The sequence below is a fragment of the Sylvia atricapilla genome, chromosome 3, assembly GCF_009819655.1.
Source record: "Sylvia atricapilla isolate bSylAtr1 chromosome 3, bSylAtr1.pri, whole genome shotgun sequence".
Taxonomy (NCBI): Eukaryota; Metazoa; Chordata; class Aves; order Passeriformes; family Sylviidae; genus Sylvia; species Sylvia atricapilla.
This window is the reverse complement of record NC_089142.1, coordinates 72806815-72829322: the sequence shown is the minus strand read 5'-3', so window position 1 is coordinate 72829322 and position 22508 is coordinate 72806815. Positions and strand designations below refer to the sequence as shown.

At 36.4% G+C, this 22508-nt stretch overlaps 1 protein-coding gene across 1 annotated transcript; it reads left to right on the top strand.

Moving 5' to 3' along the window:
- The first annotated feature begins 3750 nt into the window (after nt 1-3750).
- ERMARD (ER membrane associated RNA degradation) lies at nt 3751-18470 on the top strand. Its single transcript, XM_066315796.1, has 17 exons — nt 3751-3984; nt 5093-5232; nt 5712-5813; nt 6963-7052; nt 7482-7579; nt 8110-8246; nt 9545-9659; nt 10201-10303; nt 10749-10778; nt 11285-11353; nt 12103-12273; nt 13174-13257; nt 14010-14089; nt 14577-14705; nt 16183-16392; nt 17286-17399; nt 17947-18470. Exons 1-17 carry the CDS (start codon nt 3816-3818, stop codon nt 18104-18106), a joined length of 2001 nt encoding a protein of 666 aa, XP_066171893.1. The 5' UTR covers nt 3751-3815; the 3' UTR covers nt 18107-18470.
- The last annotated feature ends 4038 nt before the right edge of the window (nt 18471-22508 follow it).

Genomic DNA, 22508 nt, shown 5'->3' with positions numbered 1-22508 from the left:
ATCCTGAGGTGCCTTTTTTCCTTTTGACTGTACAAAATAGTAAGAAAAATCCACATCACATGCCAATATTTTAGAATTCAAAGACTCTAAATAATACTTTATGGTGTACAGTTAAGAGAAAAAACCCCCAACAACCAGTCTAGGAATATGTTACCAAAACCCACAGAAAGCTAGAAGCTGGTTATCATCTTCTGGCTATTTTAACACTCCTGTTTTGCCTGAAAAAAGAGAAGTGGTTGACTTCCACTCAATTTTAAATTCTTTTCCAGCAAAATCCAACTGAACTTTGCATTTAAACTCATCAATCAGATACAGCATATTAGCACCCTTAATCCACTCCCTTTTCCAAGTAGAAATACACAGATATTATCATACCCATCGAAGAATGTTAGCCAGGAGTTCAAGCTTATATTCAAAGAGCCTACCCAAAATCCAGACTTGGTTCATTTACTACTTCAATTTACTCGTCCTTATTCCTTGTTACTAAAATAATAGCTTATGTATTGATGATTTAATTTGCTAATTAAAAAAAAAAAAAAAAAACCAACCAATAACTAAAGGAAAAAGTAAGCTCCAGTGTGCAAAGCTCTGTGATTTTGCTTGGAACTTAAAATCAGATCTCTGAAGATCGTGTTTTCTCCCCATCCAGCTGTGTACTCTACCTCTTCAACACACATAACAAAACTTGTCCCTCTATGAATGCAAGAAGCAAGTTTGATGTTGCAAAAAAAGTCACCTCCTGTCCACAAAGGAGGTTTAAAATAGCACTGTAAAATAGTAAAAAAGACAGAGACAGAAAGCACAAGGAACCAGTGAGATCATAACAAATGCCACAGGCAATGGTCTTCCATACCAGCTACTTCCTAACAAACCACTTCTAAGTTTCACTGGCTCTTCAGTCTCGGCTCTACTTCCTGACTACTGCTAAAACTTAACATGAGAGAAAATCATCAGTTCCTTTCCAGGAGAGCAGAAAAGAACTCAAAGGTGAAATAACATCACAGTGCAAAGATTATGCTAAGAAATACAGAAAAAAGTCACTTATGGATAATAAAAAAGTTTAATGAGAATTATTTTAGAAGATGCGCTACTCAGGGGCTCACAAATCTTTCCGTCTGAGGAGTTTTAAGAATCAGGGAAGAAATGCAGCTTCTTCTCTGTGAAATCATTTGCACATTAGTTCTGTCAACAGCTGTGGACATAACCTAAGTGTCTTCTAGTTCCTTAAAAGCAGTGATGCTGGCAGCCTTAGGTCCAAATTGCTTACTGGTGTTTGCTGAACTCTGAATAGCACTTACTCGAAAAACACAAGGATAAAAGACATTTGCACTTAGCCTATGGACACTCATTATCTACTAACTGCAGAGTCAGATCTCAGATCTCAAAAGACTACAGCCCTGACATGCTCATCACACATCACCTAACAGAAGAAAAATCACCCTCAAGTCTTGCAGCTGAGGTCTTCAAATGAGCATCCCCATCCATGTGAATAGCGATGAACTTGTGAAAAAGGCCACAGTCCAAATAATGATTCTTTGCTGACATGGTTCAGCTTGACCACACTACCTTCACCCCCTTTCATTAATGAGGGAAGAAAATTCATGTCTGTAGCACACAACTTCTAACAATGGTGATACTTAAAAGTTTACCTGCTATTATTAGTGACAGGAGTTTTCATAATCACTTGCAAGAAGTCATTACATTTACTAATGTGGCAACCAAAAACTTTGATTTCTCTATAGACATGGCTAGTAAAAAAAAACCTACTTCTGTATATCACTGTATAAAATACACAGTAAAACCCCAAGTTTTACCAATGTTGCAATTGTAAAATTTTTGCACCCTCTGTGAAAAAAACCTCTCAAAAGTTGAAGAACTGACTGCATTTGAGCCCTTGACCAACAAACGCCTGTTCTTAGGCTACTCGAGTACACTGGCTTAACTTGGTACATATGGAAGGAAGTATGCTAAGAGAAAAAAAAAAAAAAAAAAAGAAAAGTTCTGCTATTTAAATGAAATTCTGTTTGTTAGTACGTCCCTTTTAACAACCAATAGGTTTTAGTTGTTAAAACAAACAGGAAAGAGTTCTTGTTTATTCCTTCAGAAGAGGGCACAGCTTCTAGTCTAGAGAGCGGCACCCCGAGCTGGCGGGACTGCCCCTCCGAAGGGAGGACCGCCCTTCTCTGTCCCGGCACAGCCGCTCTCCCTCCCAGTGCCGGAGCGGGAACGCAGCCGCACGAGCGAACGTGACACCTGGCCAAGCACGAGCTATCCCAGAACCGGGCACTCACCAACAGGGAACACCATTCCTGAGACCAGTTTTCACAAGGTCACACACGCCTTTTAACCCACGTTCTCACGTCCCATCCTTCCCTCCCGACTGCAGCGCTGCAGGCCGGCCCGGCACGCCCTCCTCAGTCGGGCATCGCACCCCCCGCTCCTGGGGCAGCCCCGACCCCCTCCGGCTCAGCCCCGCGGAGCCGCCCCTGGCCCTGGCGGCCGCTCACTGTGTCTTTATCCTGGCGCTTTTTCGCTCCCTCCATGGCTGCGGCCGCGGTTCCGCAGGGCGGCGAGCGGCGGCCCGGGCCCTGCCCGCGAGCCGGCCGTGACGCGGCGCGCGGGCGGCGGCGGCCATGGCGGCACCGGGGGCGCCGGGCCGGGGCTGCGGCCTGCGGGCGGCCCTGCCCTGCTTCTGCTGGTGCCGGCCCGCCGCTCGCTGACCTGCTCTCCCTGGAGGTCACCGCCCTGCCCCGTGCCTGGCCCGTTTTACATAAGAAATAGTAATAAAGGGTGGCAGCGGTCGCGCGGGTTTTGCTCTGGCGGCCTGTCCCTGACAGTGAAACGGTGAACGGGAAGAGACACAAATTGGGATAGATGGAATGACGTCTTAGGAACATCGTAGATTTTAAAATATCTTTTAATTTAAAGAGCAGGTAGGTACTCCAGATGGGAGTTCCCATGGGAACTGTTACCCTTGCTCAGTGCTGATAGCTGTATAAATATTTCCTCTTTCCTTGAAGCCATGAATTCAGAAATTACATGTGTGAGGGTAAATTCTGTTACCTAATTAGAGAGGAAAAATGTTTTTAATTTAACTTAATTCGCATATCTTTCATTATTGTTAGTCACGGTACTTCATAATCAAACAACTTCTTGTCCATCTGATTAATGAAGAAGTGTGACCTTTTTTAAAACTAAATCAGAAGCATTTTCATCCTTGTTAATATGGGCAGATTTATCTGTGCATTTTTTTTTAATTAAAGTGTGTGCTTCTGAATCAGTCTATTTTTTTGTTTAGACTAATGTAGAAATAGCATGAATGTGTAAATTGCACTCGCATTGCTACAGAATTTATGTGTTCTTCCATTCTCTCCCTCCAAGGATCTTGCTGGTTGCAAGGGCTGATGCTCTTGGTCTACTTGAAGTAGTATCAGTTTCTCTGTAAGCTCAGAGATTAGGCAGAACATTTATATATAAATTGGGATATTTTGCTTCAGTCAGTCTTGTCATGGTTTCAGTAGCTATAACCATTCTGAAATAAGAATTCTAAAATACACCCTCCTGAGCTCCTTGACCTCTTGACCTGAAAGAGCAATGCTTTCCCGCAGTTTTACAAAGGTGCTTCTGGTTGAGAGTTTCTTTCTTTGGGTGCGCGGATGAAACCTGCATTGCAAACCCAAACAGTTTGTTTACAGATGCTGTATTACTGTCCATGTAGCTGTGCTTACAGATATGTTTTAATAATTTTTTTTGTTCCTGTGTGCTTTCTTGGTACAAGGATTCATTCTGTCTGTGTGTGTGTGTGTTTGTTCCAGATGGTGTTGCCAGACTCGGTTACTACTTGTCTTTCTCCACCTGTGCATTATGCCATTTGCAAACTTGGATTTGAGAAGACAGACACCTACGATATTAATAATATTTTATCTGGAAATGGGGAAGTATGTTGGCAGGCTGTTACAGAACATGTGTCTTACCTTGAATCAGGTTAGTGTTTACCTGCTATAGTAGTTGATGCAGAACTTCGGTACAGTTCATAGCAATCCTAGCGGAGTTGTGACAGTCTGTTACAGTACAGCATTAGCTCTGCTGCAGATTTGAGTGTGTAGAGTATCTACAAAGAGCTTTAAATTTTTCATCTGCAGTTGGGATTTGGCTTTTGCTGGCTCCTAAGCTTTGTGTAATCTGTGCTACCCAAGTAGCTCCTACTTTGCCTTCATCTTGGTCCCAGCTTAATGTGCCTGTAACATAAAGGGTTCAGTTCTGCTTCTCTCCAGCCACATAAATGCCTTGTTCTGTGTTCTTTGTATTCCTTTTGCAATAAATTTAAAAGCCTGGGGCCGTCAATATTGCTACTGTTGCTTCTGTTTATGTTGAGGTTGTACTGAAGTAGGGTCTTGTTTCCCTTCTATGTGGAATAGTTTGTAGTTGTTTTTTAACCAAAACAAACTATTTTTGACCTGATGAATTAATTGAATTTTAATTTTCCAGATAGCATCATGCAAGCTCTGTTATTAATTTCCAGAGGTGGTAAAATGTCTTTCAGTAAAGCAGAAGAATTTATTTTCCTATTAAAAGTGTCCCATGAAGGAGAAGCAGTGATACCACTCTGTAAGGTACCACATCAATCTGCCCTCTTTAAAGGCCGTAAGTGGTGCAGTTTGACTCCCACTGAGCCTGCACTAGATTCCAGCTTGATATATGAAATTTGTATAGAAGTTCTAGTAGGTTTTTCACATTTCAAAAAAAGCAGAACAAAATAATCCTATTCACTTCCATTTTTTCTTGTGCTAAGTTTTTGTTGGGATAGAATTTTTGGTTTATTTTTTTGTTCTATTCGAGGAAGGTGCTTTATCTTACCTGCTTTTGCCTTGCAGTTTTACTTTTCAATACCTTTTCTGTGTGGTGTTTTGGACAGTAAATTGTATTGCATTGGTAGTGCTAAAATAGTCAGAATAAAATTGTGCTAAATATGTACACAAACTGTAGCAGGTTTATTACTACAAACTTACTAGCTTTTATTCCTAGTAAGTTTGAAAATATTAGACCTTCGGGAAGGTTGGTACCCTAATCACCTCCTGTTTTTCAATTTAAGATCAAAGTGTGGATTATATCAAAAGCATACGATCGTTAGGACCTGTATGTGAATCTGTTAATTTGTACTTCAAATCTCTGACCAAGGAGGAATTTGTAGTTCAGTATGAATCATGGCTCCACTGGACAAACTGCACAGAGGTATGGAAATTTCTGTTAAGGGTTTGTATTTTGGCACCTGCACCCTTTGTGGAAGTTTAATGTGAAAACACAGATGAGATAACCATGAACCAAAACACTTAGAATTTGTAACTAATTGTTCTTCTCTGATAGATGGTTGCTTGTAATTTTTCTAATTTTGTAATTAGTCTTTGTATTAGACAATGTGAGGAGCTTTGGGCCTGTTCTAACATCTTCTAAAACAAGATTTTGTTTTTCTAATAATCTGTGCTAATACCGAGTTTTACCTTGTAAAGTTATTTAAAGATGTAAAATACTAGATATCAAGAGGTACTCTAGGGAAATTTCTCTCCAGGCATCTACACTTTCATTTCTTTGACATAGTTTTCTTTCTACATTTGCATAGCAGCTATCATATTTAAGTTTCTCTGTGCTTTTGGCAATGTGATCTTAATGTCTGAATATTGAACACAACATTCTTCCTCCTCCCTATGATGCAGGTGTTTCTTGAAGTGTTTGATGTTTTACAATACACACAAGCTACAGAAGTTGCTCTTGGCTTAATGAAACTAACATCGTGCTTGGAGCGAGCCCTGGGTGACGTAAGTACCAGCGTGGGGAGTCTATCACAGATTTGGCTTTATAAGATGGGAATGAGATCTTGGATTTGATTGTACATTGAAAAAAAGTGATATTACGCTGTACTATAGAAATACACTAATAGCCCACATGCATTTTGAGTTGGACAGTTTGGTTCTTTCCTGGGTCCTGTTACGCTAATGGAAACATATGTGGGGCTCCTTCACCAGTGCTTGTAGAGTTGCTTGTGTGAGTGCTGTTACTCACCAATTTAATTGGGAAAGAGAAGAGTTGGGTTTATCAGTGTACGTATAGTAGGTCTTTATCAGTTTGATTTATTTACCTGAAGTGGGGCAGCATAGCTGCCACAGAAGATTTGATAGTTTATCAACTTGTTAGGGGTGGCATGCAGCTGGAAAAACAGGCTGCTGGGTAACTTCTCTCCTAGGGAGAAGGGAGAAACAGCTACTTAAACAGTTTTTGCTGCTGGGCTGTTTTACAGCCATGTAAATTAAAATATCAAATTGTTCAATACCTATGAGGAGCTCTGGAGAAGGAAATGTCAGAGAAAGAGCGATGGGCTAACATACAAACCAGTTTGCCCAAGTGTGGGGCGAGTTAAATTTTGCAGTAAAGCAAATCACCAAAGATTGGAAAAAAATGTAAGGGAGAATACTAAGAATGGAATGTGTGATAGCAGCTGAAACTTGAGATGTTAAGATTGTCCAAGCAGAATAAAAGCTAGTTTAAAGAATCAGAAGAAGAACCACAGGTCTCCTCCCTTTCATAATGACAGACCCTTTAAATTTGTATTGTAAGAACAAAATATATTGTCCTTGGTAGAGCTTATTCCCTTAATTATGTGTTCTTATTGTGCCTTACTGGTTTTTGTGGCATATTTTGGAAGAGAAAAGCAGTATATATACTGACCCTGTGAAAACTGTGGTCAGATCAAGTAAAATATCCACTCTTTCCTGATACGTTGTCAAAATTTTAATTTGTCATGAAATTACAGAATTTAAAGTCTTTTAAAGGATTTGGTGGATTTTGTTTGATTAGTGTTTTTACAATAATGAAAATGCTTATTGGGTAAAACAGTCAAAGAATGTGTTTGAAATACAAAGAACTATACTAAATTATTTATTATCTTTTCTGCTCTTTTTTCTTAATAGGTATATTTACTTAAGGGTAACGATTGTCCTTTCCTTCTAAGAGACTTGCTTGCATCTGAGCAGCTTGCAGATGTCTTTGGACAAGCTGTAGTAAGTACATAGTTTTGAAATAAGGAATAACTACTGAGCTGATTTTCTTCCTACCAAATGTACCTTGTGTTAATTTGCATTAAATTACACTGGATTAATGCTACAAGAAGTAAGAGCTAAACTTGATCTCATTTGTTTGCCTGTCATAACTGTCTGGGATGTCTAATAACTAGTTTAATTCTTCCCGTATTATATTCTATATCCTGTACGAATAAGATGAAAGATTCTTCGTCAGAGAATACAGGGAATTGCAAATAATGAGTTTCTGTTACTGCGACAAGTGGTGGCCAGTCATCTTGACTGTAGACATCATAGTTTCTCAGTAACTTCTGAACTTTTCTGCCAGGGAAAGGTAATAAAAGTAAGAAGGGTTAAAAAGGCAAAAAATAATATATTTCTTCATGCAGTAATTACTTTTTTATTGATTAGATGAATGTACTGAGGGTATTCATTGGATCTCCACATGGTTTGAACCTTCGTAATGTTTTGTGGCATGGGTTTGCGTCACCACAAGAAATTCCTGCCAAGTAAGTTACCAGGAAAAAGCCACCCCTTTTCTTAACAATCAGACTTGTGAGTTCTTCGAAAGTGATTAATAAAACTCACTTCTCTTATGGAAAAAAAAAAAAATCCCTTTCTGCTTCTTTTAGAAATGTATTTCCATAGAATAGTTCAGCCATTACAAAGATGGCCAGTATTAGGTCCAGCAGGTTTTGTACTATTAGGGAAAATAAGAAAGTTTAACTTTTTTTTTTTTTTTTAAGTGAGAGCAGTGAGGAGTAACTTGGAACAAAAGACAGAGGAATGGGGTAGGAGGAGCAACAGCAGCCAATGTAGAATACAGTGATGCTTTTTTTCTGATTCTACTATTTATTTATTTTTTTATGTTTGTGAATGCAATTAATTATTAAGTGCCCCTACTTAGGTGGGGAATGTACGTTCTGGGTGTTTTTTAAAAAAGCGATGAAATCCCTTTGTTCCTAACTCACAAATGTTGGTTCTTTGCAAAAGGTTTCTTTGTATGAGCTTTTCTAATATATTGTGGTATTCTCCCTAGATACTGTGCTATGCTGCTTTTTTTAACTGCAGGATTGGGTCAGTTGTTACATACTTATCTTCTGCAAACTGAAGGTGTGTTAGTACATCGACCTTCAGTGATCTTCATTAGCTTAGAGGAGTTTGATGCATTTCCAGGCAAGTGTTTAACAACTAGACAATTTTTTGTTATCCTGTATTTGCTTTTGTTTCCTTGTCCAAAAGTGCTGTTGAAAATAATGCATTTTCCAGAGTTCAGGATTGAATCTTAACTGACGTACCTGTATACACCATCATTAGATGAACCAATCGTGCTTATAGGGCAACTTCTTGATATGTAGACAGTTCACTGACTATTTAGTAAAAAACAACTGCATTCTCAAATAACTATAACTCATTGAAACATGAAATATGGCTGCTTCTAAAAGAATTCAACTGTACGCTACATTATTTTGATCATGAGAGTTACTTTCTTGTAATGGTCGTCTAGTTTGCCTTTATGAAATCTAACTTTTTTCAGAATCAATGGGTCCCAGCTGCAAGGGTCCCAGCAGGAGTGGCCTGAGTCTTATAGGGAAGGTAGTGTTGAAACAGAGTAAAAGGCGGTGACATATCTTCTCTACATTAATGCTTTTCTCAGGGAGGGATTTCAAGTGTCGGATTAAAATCTTCTCCCTGAGCACAGACCTTATTTGGTTTATTCCTGCTATTTTAAAGCAATAACAGCATGTAGGGAATCTTGGTGTCAGTGGTGATCGTGGTCAATTTGTGCTATATAATCAGTAGAACACCTGTCCAAGAAATTGAGACAGGGCTTTTGGGAACCAAATCAAGCTGATAACATTCCAATAATTATGTAGTATAAATCCTATAGCTGTTGATTGGCTTTGAAAAAACACCTACTGCAATCAAGTTACATTTACCATTTTAAGCTTACTCTTGGATAAGACATTTATAATGTGAATTTATAAGTGTGGGTTTCATTATATGGTAGCATTGAAGTGTGAAGTGTTAATTCATTATGCTATCTTTTCAACACAGAAAATTGATAAAATAGCAGCAATGTGCTCATATTCAAGTGTTCATAACTACTGTACTGATTCTGGCTGAATAGAAATGATTCATTTATATTATACTTTTTTAAAGCATATTAAGTGGGTAGAGAATGACTCATCAGAAGCTGGGTCCAGTTACTATGTAGCCTTTCAATAAAAAACAGACATGACTTTTTAAACTGGTTTTACTCTATAATTTTATATTATCACCACAAATGCAATCTGACATATTTAATTTCTGATCTTAAATACGGCTGCTTTTGTGGCCATATTTTAAATAAATTGGATAAATATCCCTTTACAGATGTTGAAATAATATCGTATTTTCAATGAAATATTTAAAATTCATTATTGAAGTGTAGATTATGTGTAATTTTTCAGTGTTGATTTTTTAACTTGCAGATCTTAATAATGAAATACTTTCCATAGCTGAAGAACTTGTGAAACTGTCCAGTTTTGTATTAAAAATGATGTTACCATTTTGGATCTCTGCTTTGACAGCTTTCAAGCAAAGCAGGTAAGATTTTTTTAAATTATTTTTTAATAGAATCTAAAAAGAACATATTCTATATTTTTATGTCTGCATTTGCAGATTTCAAGACTTTGTACTAAATTACTTCACAGCATATAGTTATGCTTTGTTATGGTGATCTCTTGGAAAGTTTGTTGAGTTATGGCTTTGTTTTGTGCCAACTAAGATTATAAACTATATTTTGAAGCCCAGAAAGAGCTATAGGAGATGTAGCAAAAAAGGAGAGATTTCAAAAGCAAGTGGAAATAAATCTTCGTATGTTAAATCACACATATTTTGAATTTTGGAAGAAGGTGTATTGTTTTGTTCTCCTCTCCCATGCTCCAGCTTTTTGTGAGTTATTCATGTCTCTGGGCTTGAATTCATCGGTCAGTTTCTGTTTGGCACCTGTAATCATTTATTGTTTGTTTGTGAAGTGCATTACAAAGGAACTTTGTCAGGGTTGTTTGGCCTGAAACTGTAACTCTGAAATGGTTTATATTTATCAGGAAGAAAAACACCCTTTGGATATCTTTTACTTTTTCAGGTATGCTGACAGTGTGATTCTGTTACTTCCTCAGCTGGAAGTTGGACTTAGATTGCTCTTCACTACATCTAATAAATGTCCAAATCGATTGCTAACAGCAGAGGTAAACTTTTGTCCAAAGTCAGTTATCATTTAGTGCTTGCAATATTTACAAAATAGTTATTCTAGAAGGGTAGTGTCTACAGCCATTTGAAGATTCACCCCACAAAATTTCAATCAATTTTGGAGCATTATTTACAGATCTCCAGTTGAAAATCATGAATGCCTTTATTTTTTTTAAATGTCTGCTTCTAAAAAGAACTGAAAAAAATAGTGGAAGGTTAGTGTTGAGAAACAGTCATTTAGGGGGAAAAGCAGGACATGATTTATTTGTTTTAAAAAGCTCAGCACAAAATCCCCAAGTCCCTTTTTTTCATTTGTAAGGGGACTTCTTTGCTATTCGTGCACCTCTGGTATCTCATGCAAATCAATAAATTAAAGTTTTATATACATGCCTAGTTAATTGATTTTTTTGAAAACCAAATAATATTATTTTTGTTTTGTTCTAGTCTTCTGCTCTCTACACCACTTTTGATGAGGTACTGTGATTTTTTTTAAATATATATCAGTGTCAGAATTTAAATCATGTGTTTCCCATTACTAGAGTTAAGAATACACTTTCTTTTGTTGAATATGGCATTATTTCTAACTTTTTTTCCAAATAAAAGATGACGGACAGTAAACACTTCAAAGTTGGAACGTTCTGGAAAACATCAAAATTAACACAAATTGTAATGAACAAACTATTTCTTTCTAAATAATTTTATCTTGAAATTCATCACTCCAGAGAAACAAACACTGCTGTTTTCCCTAGGTTCACTTATTCAAAATAAATACAAATAAATATTACCAGCAAAAAGCCTGAGTTTTACAGGTTGATTTGACTGTTTCAAATTGTTTGTCAGTAATAATTAGGCATCTTGATTCTAGAGTGGGAGGAGTAATCACATCAGATTAGGAAAACTGCTTTATATCTTGTTTCTTCTTTGATTATATGGTCTTCAATAATTTAATAAGTTTCTATTCAAATTACTTTTTTTTCTAGATGCTAGCAAAGCATTTGGATAATGAAGAAGTCAACCAGCTACCTGTAGTTCTTGAGGAGCCTGCCATGGCAAGTATTTTGAAAGTTTTCTGGGGTTTTGTTGCTGTTGTGTTTTGTTTGTTTGTTTCACTTAGTAATAATCTTTATGATATGCCTAATACTCCGTTATTTCATATAGGTTGTGTCCAGCAGTTTAGAACCTTAGAACCTTAGAAGCTTGTTAGCCTTTTTTATTGTGAAGGATACAAAGTCATATCTGACAAATTATGTGGCATTAGGATATGAAACTAGCTTTCTTTCTGAAATATAAGTGTCTCAGAGATTTTTGTCTTTCGACTTCTGAAGTTCAGCTGAATATGAAATTTCAATATGAAATATGAAATTTCAAAACTTATTTCTGATTGCTTGTGGGATATGCCTTACACTGTCTGAGCAGATAGCACAAAAATGTGGCTCAGACCTACCAGAGGATATTCTGCATCTGACTACCCAAACAGATTGTGAATAGGAAAACTAGGGGTGCTGAGTTTAGAGGTCTTTTGAGAGTGTAGGGGAGATATGAGGTTACTGTCCTGTTGCTAGAGGCAATGGGGCTGTGAAGGTCCTGGGACACAAAACTAAAGGAAATCTGTTTTTAGCTGTCACGGTATAGAATGTGTGCTATAAGTATAATTTGGACTGTTTTTTCTTCAGAATATCTGAAACATAAACCTGGTCACATACTTGTCTTTCAGAGATATTCTATACACTGAATATATTCAATTCTCTGTAAATACACATAGAATAGAATTCTGTATAGGTGGTGTGTATTTCCACAGGACTTCCTTTGGGATTTCTTGAACCACCAGGAGGGCCCACGTATAAGAGATCGTTTAAGCCATGGAGAGATCAATCTAGAAACATTTCCCAGAGAAGTAGCTAACCAGATAGTTGGATTTGCAATTACTATTCTCTGCAGATTCTCAGATGAGGATATGTTTTCTCTTAAGGTAGGGACCACTATTTTACTCTCAGAAGATTTTTTTCAGTTATTTTGGATACCAAGTATGATTTTAGATAGAGTTTTATGACTGAGTCGTTCTTGACAACTGCTTTTTGTGCAAATGAAATATTCCTCCAAGTAAAAAATTGTGAAAGTATGTTTTTGCAGAGTTTTCTGTTGAAATAAGCACAGAAAGTTTTCCAAAATGCTACCCTTTCTTATTGTACCTAATTTGTTTGCTTAACCAGTCCTTATTCACAAGGTTGACCCATAAATGATAATGATTCCACTTAATTTTGTCAAATTGTATTGATGAACTAGCCTGTTTATCTGCAGAATTATCTGAAAGGTATGTAGAACATCTGTAGCTCACCCACTGAGGTATGCAAGATTTTCTTTTTCCAAGACACTGCAAATAAGAGTGCCATGCTAATGGAGATGTTACTTGTATCTATACTTACACTATGAATTTGTAAACACTTTTTTCCTAGCACTATGTTTCTCAACATTATCAATTATTGTGTTTGCTCTCCCCAGTTTCCTGTTTATATTTGGAGTTACCTCTTTCAATATCACACAGCAACCTGTGAGATAAACCTTCCATTTATTAGTTGCAGCTCTTTTTTAGTTTCTGAAGATGCATTGCAGGCTGCTGCATGAAGAGAATACTTGGTTGCTTTTCTGTCAGCTGCTGTCAGGTTTCGTAGTTAAAATATGTGAAATTAAGCTTTAACCACTCACTATCCTGATTACTTCTTCCAGCCCTTAGACATTTGGTAGTGTTTATTGACAGCAATTGTTTATTGCTATAGGTGGCATGCATAAAATGAAGTATAAGTCTAGGTCTGCACATGATTAGGACAGCCTAGAGAAACTGTTGTGTAATGTTAGTGATCTTGTACATCAGGAACACATGGTCATTAAACCACTGATTGACTCTGCAAGTTGCTACCGATCTCGATTTCATCCAATTTCCCGACTCAAGAAACAGGTAGGTGCTTCCATCTGTGAAAGCACTGTGGTCCTTAGAATTGTGAATCCACAAAATTATCTAATTCTTTTCTTCATGCTTCGGTTGTCTTTAAAAAAAGTTCAAATCTTACATATTTTTGCTAGAATGAGATATAATTATGCACACTCCTGTTAATGCAATTGATACCATATTTGTGTTTTAGATCATTAAATGAGAGTTTGCTTTTCTGTAGTTTTCTTAATCTCCTTATGCATTTTATGTCAGGAACACTGCTAGGTCCTGTCTCCAGGAATCTTGGATTAGGCTATTTCTAAATTTTTTACTGTGTGACAACCAGCTGATTAAGATTCTGTCATGGTAGCAAAATTTGCTTTCCAATGGCATGATAGTTCTCTGCCAATCAGTTTAATGAACTGCTTGAAGATGTTTCTCTATTGATTTGGGATTGCAATAGACATACTTAGTTCTTTTACTTTTCAACAGCATTCAAACAGTATGTTACAAAAGTCATCTTAGTTATTTTTATATTAAAAATCCCATAGAATAGTAAATTAGTTCGTTCAGATAATGTTTTAGCATGGAAGTGTACATCCAGACTTTTTGCATTAACCTAAATCTTAACAAATGAGGTTGGCTTACACAATTATGACTAGTGAACAAATAGCTTACTGCCTGTTGCTTTTTTTTTTTTTTTTTTTTTAAATGAGCCACTAAGAAAAGCATGTCAAAGTCTATACTTTACAAAACATTTTTCATTACATGCTTTTGAGGTGCTGGAATGTATGAAGAGCATCCGTTTATGGGCTGAATTGCCAACAGTGCCTGAGGAACAAGTACAGAAGATTAAAGGGTATGTATGTGCTGCATAAGATCATCAGATATAAAACAGCAAATAATTCCTTATTCTGGAAAGGACTTGGTAACCACTGGGAAACTTTATATGAAGTATTAGTTAGAAAAAGAATGTAGCATTTAATTCTTATTTGAAAAGGAGGAAGTAATTAATAATATCACTGGAGGATCTTGTACTTGTTTAGAACTGAGAGAAGAAAATTTAATGTGTTATCATATAATCAGTATACTGTAGGCTTTTTATGAATGCAGGATTAAGAGGGGTTCTGAAGATTGCTGACACTGAGAAAAAGTTGCTTTAGTTGGAGAAAGAAAATCATGCTTGTTAAGTAGAGGAAAAAACCTATATTAGAGTGTAAGAGTGGACACTGAATACACTGCTATCCAAAAAAAAATACGCATCTTGACCTGTGCCATTTAAGTATTAATGATTGCTAAACAATTTTATAATCTGAAATCTTATTTTAGACTCTCTTGTTTTTAAGGTTGGAAGGAAATGCTGAAGCTGATACTTTAATTTTGATGATATCTGAAATTATATCTCAGTTGCAGCATTATGTGCCCAAGAATTGCTGCAGTTCAGATGATCTTATCAATAGTGTCCTAACAGAGAGGTGAGTTTGATGCTCTCCTGGTTCCCGCTGTCAGCTTCTACTTGCAGCCCAGTGTAAGAGCTCTCAAACCTGAGTTATCCTTCCCTGTTTGCAGAGAAATGCTTGAAATGTTGTATGCAATTTTCTAGTGTTGCTGCTGATTTAATCTGAAAATTGCAGGGTTGCAGCTGAACATCATCTTCAAAGTAAGGATGAGACATGGTACATTTTGGAATTACAGTAGAGCTAATTTCCTTCCTTGGAAATTAGCCTGGAAAACTTATTCTTTTTTTTTTTTTTCAGACCACAAAAGCAAAATATTTTTTTAATATTTGTGTACTTACTAGATTAGGTTGGTTTTAGTCTGGTTTGTGCTAAAACTGCATCAGAAATTTATTTTAATGTACTTGGTGTCACAGCTATGTGTGGCATTCAAAATGGCAATACATTACTATGTAATTCTACTCTTTGTGCTTTAATATCAAGATTCAAAAAGAGAAAATATCTTATTATGCTTGGTGTCAGACTTGGAGGTATGTTAGTTCCAGTTATGTCTGACTTGGAATAATGATCAAAATAATTTGACTTTTAATTGCCTCTCTTAGAGCAGCCTTAAGAGTCCCACAACTGAATGAATATGTTGGAACAAAACATTCCTAATCAAACCCATTGGGCATGGGCAGCATAGAGCAAAGAGGATTCTACCTCTTGCTTTATTTATGTGAGTTTTCTGCTTCCTACCCACCAACATGCAAATTTATCATTTAGAAGAAAGAAGCTTAATTGTTGATGTGTTAAATCTTATTCTTAGAGTTTTCTGCCTTTATCACTTCAAGTTGTTAATGTTTTGCTATCTCAGGGATAAACTGAGCATGTGGGAGATTAAGAAACACTTCTATAAGAACAGAGTGTTTAAAGTGATGTGTGACGCATTGGTGTAGCAGATATGACAGCAGGAAGATATTTGTGTGCTTTAACAAAGCATGATCTGGTGTGGTGTTGATTAAAAAAATGGCCTCACCACCTGCATTTTACGCGATGTTAAGTCTGCTTCTTGTTCTGCCCAGGAGAAAGACCACACACTAATGGGAATACTAATTAATAGCATTTGTTTCAATGAGTTTGGTGCATGTTAATTAATTGTGAGTTGAGCTATGGTGGAAGGCTTCAACCACAGCCCTGCTGTGATTTGATGTGTTTAGTGTATCATTTCAGCCAGGCAGTTTTGTTTATTGTGGTTGTGTTTCTTTGATCTGAAATAGGAAACATATTCATCATAATTAGTTTTGCATTTATATTCAATAAAGTGATAGAACACACAATCACTACTCCTGCTTCATAGATCCTTGCGTTTTTTCACTCATGAGGTAAGAGCAGTTTGTTCCCAGGTTTTCTAAATTAAAGCATTATGAGTCAAACCGCACTTAATATGAAATGTATCTTATGTTAAATCCAGCAAACAAAAGACTGATGTTAGAAATCCCTTCCTGTTTTGGAGGCTGCTGGTGGAGCTTTGTGATACACACATTTGCACGCTGTATTCCCCACGACCTGTGCTGGAAGTAGTGGCGGTACTCCGCAGAATAAGCGCGCAGTGCCATCAAGTGTCCCAGCAAGTTATTGCGGGCGCTGAGCTGAGGTACACGCAGTGGGTTAACAAGACTCTGCGTTCTCGCCAAAGGCACAACTATCGACGGATGCTGAACAGGTCGGCTGCTGGTTTTGCTTTACTCAGTGGTTAGGTTTATGGGAGAATGGCTGCACGCTGCTGTTGCTGCCTTTCAGTGGGTTCACTTGGGAGTTTAAAGTCAACAGTGTTCTTGTTAACCATTTCAGAGTCAAGTGTCAATGAGATTTCTATTAAGTAGCGATAATGAAATAACAAGAAAATCTCAAATTGGAGAGTAATTTAAGGGGCATTGCTAGATTATGTCACTGTAAATTACAAGCTTTCCAATTAAGTATTACTTGAATGTTAGATTGTAATTTTTTTTAGTTTCTGGCTTTTCCTATTTCAGTATATAAATGCCATTCAGGTTTTATCTGACTGCAACAGGTTTAATTGATTTGAAGATTTTATCTACTTTAGTTTACTGCTTTTTATCATTACACCTGAGTCAATCTCTTTATAGATAGAAGAGATTTTAATATTCGATTATTTTTTTTCCTAATCTTAGGGGCTCCAGAGTTTTATAAGTATTGTGTTACTGGCAAGGTTATGTTCCTGAAAATGTTACCCATATTATTTAAGAAACATAGCTTAATCTGACAACTGATGATACAGTGATTTGTGGTTTGTGATTCAGTTGAATTGTAATTTATTATCTATGGATTAATGGGAGCCTGCGGGTTTTTCTTTGGAATCTTAGATATTTGCCTTCTTTCCCCCCCTTGTTTTCAGTTTATAGTCTCTTTACTTTTCTGGGATTTGCACTGCTTTTTGCTGAAGGACATTTCATAGTCTGTTTTTCCCACCAACTTTGCAATATCCAGCAATTGAGTTTGGGTGCAGAAATCTTAGTAATTTTTTTTTTAATATTAATGGTTTCTTTTTAATTTGGTTTTAGTTTGTTTATTTAAGTATTTTTATTTTATTTCTAGCATTAATTTTTTGTCTTCAGTGTTGCTGCTCATCTTACTGTTGATTACTCTGGAACTAGTCAGTGTTCATTCAGTTTGTAAGAAGAATCCTTTTGATTATCAGCAGTATCTAAAGTGAGTATATAAATTTACTTTATGAAAATAAGAATTGCCCCAGAATTCCTTTGTGATCTGTACTATAGAGAATTTTTATTATTATAGTTATAATTTTACCTTGGACAATGTTCATCCAGGAACTAAAATAACTTTGTTGAAGTGTAGATAAGAAATATTTATACATGAAAGTTGCATTCAGTATGTTCCTGACTTAATTAACAGCTGGTTGGATATCACATACATTGTGAAATATTTGACCAAGAAAGCAAAGGAAACCGTTTGGGGAAAACTGTCACACGTTTGGTCCTTGTATTCTTTCTGTGGTGGTAGAATTGCAGTTCTGAAGATCTTCCCATCTCACTGTGAGAAGGAGGGAGTCGTTCTCCAAAACTGGAGCAAACATTATTGTATTGATCATCCAATCCTCCTGAGGGAGATTTGGAAACTTGAGGATGTTTGCAGCTTTAAGTCAGGCATTGCAATATTCTTCTCTCTCTCTCTCTCTATTTTTTTTTTTTTTTTTTAAATTCTTAAAAGAGTTTTTCGCTAATGTTATTTCCTGTAGGTTTTTGAAGTCAGTCTTGCAGTACACTGAGAACTTGGTGACATACACAAGCCCTGAGAAAAACAAGTGGGATGAAACCATGGAACTTACAAAGAAGACTTTAATAAAACTAAGGAAAATCTGTGACAGAAAGCTAATGTTAAGGCATCTAGCTACGTGAACTAAATGGGCTTATGATTGTCTGAACATTGTTATATCTAAACAGTTACGGAGACTTCATATTTGATAAATCTAATTCAAAGACAAACTTCATAATTCATTATCAAAATTTGGATGCAAAATTTACTCTCTTTATCAGAGGGTAGCTGCTGATTCTGGAGGTGAATGATCAAGCTTCCAGAGAATGGGTTGTTTGTCAGATCCACTGAAAAAGATTTACTGTGAACTAAATCAGGATGATACAAGTTCTACTGTAAATATATCTTGTGTTTTGTACATTGATCTTTTTTATATTTTTAAATTCCCTACTGTACTGAAAAATACCTAAGAAAAAAGTGTGAATTAAAGCTCTGGAAATTTTTAAATCTGAAAAGTAATTTTTGACTTTGGAATATATCAGCTATTATGTCAGAGACTGTGATCAACAGGTTAAGAAACAATGAACTTTCAGCGTAAAATAGTGCTCATTGGCATCTGTGGTTATTAGTTGTAAAATAGTCTGATCTTGCTCTGAACTCTGAGGCAGAGTTGGTAACTCAGTAACCAGTTGATACAGTGAAGATTTAAAGGAGACAGCATGGATACTTCTGCAGAAGGATACTTCTGCACAATATGTGTTTATTTTGTTTAATTTCATCTGCTCATTCCAATACATATTTAGTTACTTAATTTAATGCAAAATGAATATGAACACTCACATGAACATGCTTACAGATACATATTCACTGTGGTTTAGAAAATTATCCTCTTGACTGCACACAATATTCATTTGAATATTTTAGTTTTTCCAAATAAATTCTCTCCCTTTTTCATCACCGAAAAGTAGAACTTCAAAGGAATGCATAGGTTGAAGAACAGATTCAGAGGACCACCAGTGTCTCTCCATTTGCTTTCTCCTATGGAGAGTAAAAGCAGAGGGTAATGTCTGGAGAATGTTTGGCTCTACAAAGTTACATTTTAATTAAATTAGAGTTTAAATTAAAGTTACATTTTAAATTTAACATTACAATTAAAGTTACATTTTAATAAGCTTCTTTGCAATGTTTCTTGACTGGAAATCACAGCTAGAGAATTACTAGTTTGGTTAATTCAGTGTGGGGGATGGATATAAACTATGATCATGTTGCTTCCTTTGTGCTATTCTTGAAATATATTGTGTGTGTTTGAAATTCGGCTTTTTCACTTCCCAAAGATTCTTTTGTTGCCATGAAACTCAAACTATGTGAAGAAGTTTGAACTAGGTAAAAATAAATTAAATCTAGAAATAGAGAATAACTAATCTAAGGTAGTGTATAAGCCACAGTCTAAAAGTTCAGCTTTTTTAAAAAACTGAGTCAGTAGATCCTAATTATATTTTTGGAGGCTTATTTTGTACCCGTTGACTTTGCTCAGATATTCAGATGCTTCTGATTTGACTTTGCTCAGATATTCAGATACTTCTGATAAGTGTGTCTTGGTAGTTACACTTGCTTTGATGATGAAAAGTATTTTAAGACAAAAACCATTTAAGTTACATATATTCATTGTAGGAAAGAGATCAAAAAATTACCACATAGTCATGTTTTGAAAAGTATATAAATGGCTGGCACACTTTCTCCTTTTGAAAGAGCATTCATCTACTAAAAAGCACCTTATAGATTGCAGGAGTGTATTTTCAGCAATGTAATTTCTCCTTTTGTTGCTGTATTTAAACTTTGGTAAAATGATCTTCTGTTCACTTCATTTGCTTTTACTTAAGATGGAGCACATTGACAGTTTCTTCTTTCCTAATTAGTGCCACAGATGTGATTTGGTGCTCTAAGTTTGCAGTAAGAAGCATGAAGGATTTCTGGCAATTCTGTCAAAGATGCTTTTTCAGTTTGTTTTCCTACCTCTGAAGCTCTCTGATGGGAACACTGCTACCATCTATTGTTAAACAAATCTGGAACAGGCTGGGACAATCCAGTTATTTATTCTGACTTAATGCTGTCATTTACCAGAAGGGCTTATGCATGCAGGGCTTATGGCTTATGACAGCCCTGCATGTCATTTGTATGCAGGGCTTACGGATTTTTCCTGCTGTTAAAAGACTTGTGGAATAGAGCTGTAGAATAAGTGTATGTCCTACAATGCACATTGAAGAACACATGGCAAGAGATGTGGTAGAGGTGGTTTTTTTCAGTTACTTACTTTTCTACTTCAGTTACTCATCTTTGCCATCTTTTTACAATCACTTTTAAGATACAAGAAAGAGTCTAAACTCTGAACATTCAGCATTCCTGAGAGCAAAAGAAGCTTGGAGTAACTATGTATCTAGATATAGCTAGAATTGTACTGAAAAATGTTTTCTTCCAAGTGTGGTATTTCATCCAAGTATTACTTGAATCTGATTTAATTGTTGGCCTTGCTCCCCAGGGTCTGAGTTTTGCATGAGGTATTCACTCAGTAAATCTATTTAGATACAGATTTGGAAGCTGCAGCACTCCAGGAGGAGAAGTGGTGAATTATTTTGTTTACCTGGATAATGATAATGATGAAGTGATGATTCTTAAGTCAGTCAGTCCAAATGCAATTAGTCAATTTATCACAGAATCGCTGAATATGCCTATTTGTAAGGGACCCACAAGGATGATTGAGTCCAACTCTCAGCCCTGCACAGGACATCCCCAAGAGTCACACCATGTGCCTGAGAGCATTGTCCAAACACTTCTTTAGCTCTGTCAGGCTGCTACTGTGACCACTTCCCTAGGAAGCCCATTCTGGTGCCCAAAAACCTTCCAGATGGAGAACATTTTTCTAATATCCAGCCCAAACCTTTCCTGACGTAACTCCAAGCCATTTCAATGTTTGTGATTTTTGGTACCTTCTAGGGAGCATCAGGATCAAGTACAAGTTTGCTGAGGTGATCATTGTACAAGTATAATGAAATATCTTTATGGTTAGGCATCTGTGTGTGAAAACAAAACTTTTTCTTTATGTTCTTTGAGCCATTCTCTAGTTTGTGCTCTCAACAGTGGTGATAGGAAGGGTTGGGAACAGAAGCATGTGTACTTATTCAAACATAACACCAGCAACTAAAAGTAATTAAAACCTTTTTGGGGTTGTCATCACTATTTCATTATACAGAAACGTTTACGTAAGAGATAGAGTGACAGATTTGATTTACTTTATCTTTTAATACATCTCATCTAGCGGTTTTCAAGCAGCCTGATGGCCTTTGAAGTGAACACATGGTGGCAGTGTTTGGTAATTAAAAATAGCACGCCATGCTGACATTCTTATCTCTTTTCTTAGGATGCGTATAATGAAATTAAGTTTTCTTCTGATTTCATCAGTTTTGTTCATACATGTCTCTAATTGTGTCTTCTGTAGAAACTTGTTTTCTCATTTGTTTCAGATCACTTTTGGAGAAATTGAACTCACCTGAAAAATAAGCAAGCATTTTAGTAGTTAAGTAGAAGTTCATCACATTTTCCACACTACTTGCTGAGGACTTTTGGAATTTTTCAGAAGTCCGTCAGTGTCCCTCTCTTTACGTAGTCTAAAAGAATGAGTTTCTTAAATTTAATAAATAATTTAACAAACATTGATTTTTACAAAACATAACTATTGATATTCCTAAAAAAAAAAACCCATATTGTAATTTATTAATTGCTATGAGTGCACCAAAAAAAAATTTCTCAAATCAATATATACTTTTTGAACAAAAATCATAATTGTCAAGAAATACGTTTCTTGACAAAATTTCACTAAGGTCTCAGCCTTATTGCTGTGGTAATGATTTTTTTACTCTTTTGAAACTGAAATGTGCTATTCATATGCTGCCCTGCAAAGAGGAGCTAGTTGGCTATTGCTTGTTGGGTGGCCTTTGAAAACTTTGTCCACGGTAGCAATTTCAAACCATGCAGAGAGGTTGGAGTTAGATAATATTTTCATTCACATGAGGTGATTTTTGTACACTGTGAAATCTTGTGCAGAAATGCTGGAACATCCCCAGCAGAGCTTGTTTTTGCCATACAGTTCATGAGTGCATCTGATCCATGTGTGGCGTATCACCTTTTTTTCATAAATTGGTTGGCAGATGCAGAGCAGATTCCTGGCTGGTGTAAACCATTCATGTTCCATCTTCTTTCGGGCAGATCTGGTAAGGATCCTTCCCACTCTGTTTCAGTTTTCCTTTAAGGGGGTGGCTTTCTAGCTGTACATCTTTTTCAGGCTTGTGTGTTTTCAGGGGACTGGAAGAAAGAGCCACATAGTTCAGATAAAATTGCTGGATAGCAAAACCTCATTAATTTAGCGGCTTACATTGCAGGGAAGTGAGGATCATGTGTGGGACTTCACAGCCACAAACCAATTACTAGATTCTTTAATATCTTCATGTTTCTGGAAGAACTTAGCCCAGAGTAGGAATGAGTTTTCTTTTT

Coding starts and splice junctions, on each gene's coding strand:
- ERMARD (XM_066315796.1), top strand. CDS start 3,816: ATGGTGTTGCCAGACTCGGTTACTACTTGTCTTTCTCCACCTGTGCAT. Junction 10,779..11,284: donor TCTACACCACTTTTGATGAG/GTACTGTGATTT, acceptor TTTTTTTTCTAG/ATGCTAGCAAAGCATTTGGA. Junction 16,393..17,285: donor TATCGACGGATGCTGAACAG/GTCGGCTGCTGG, acceptor TTTTATTTCTAG/CATTAATTTTTTGTCTTCAG.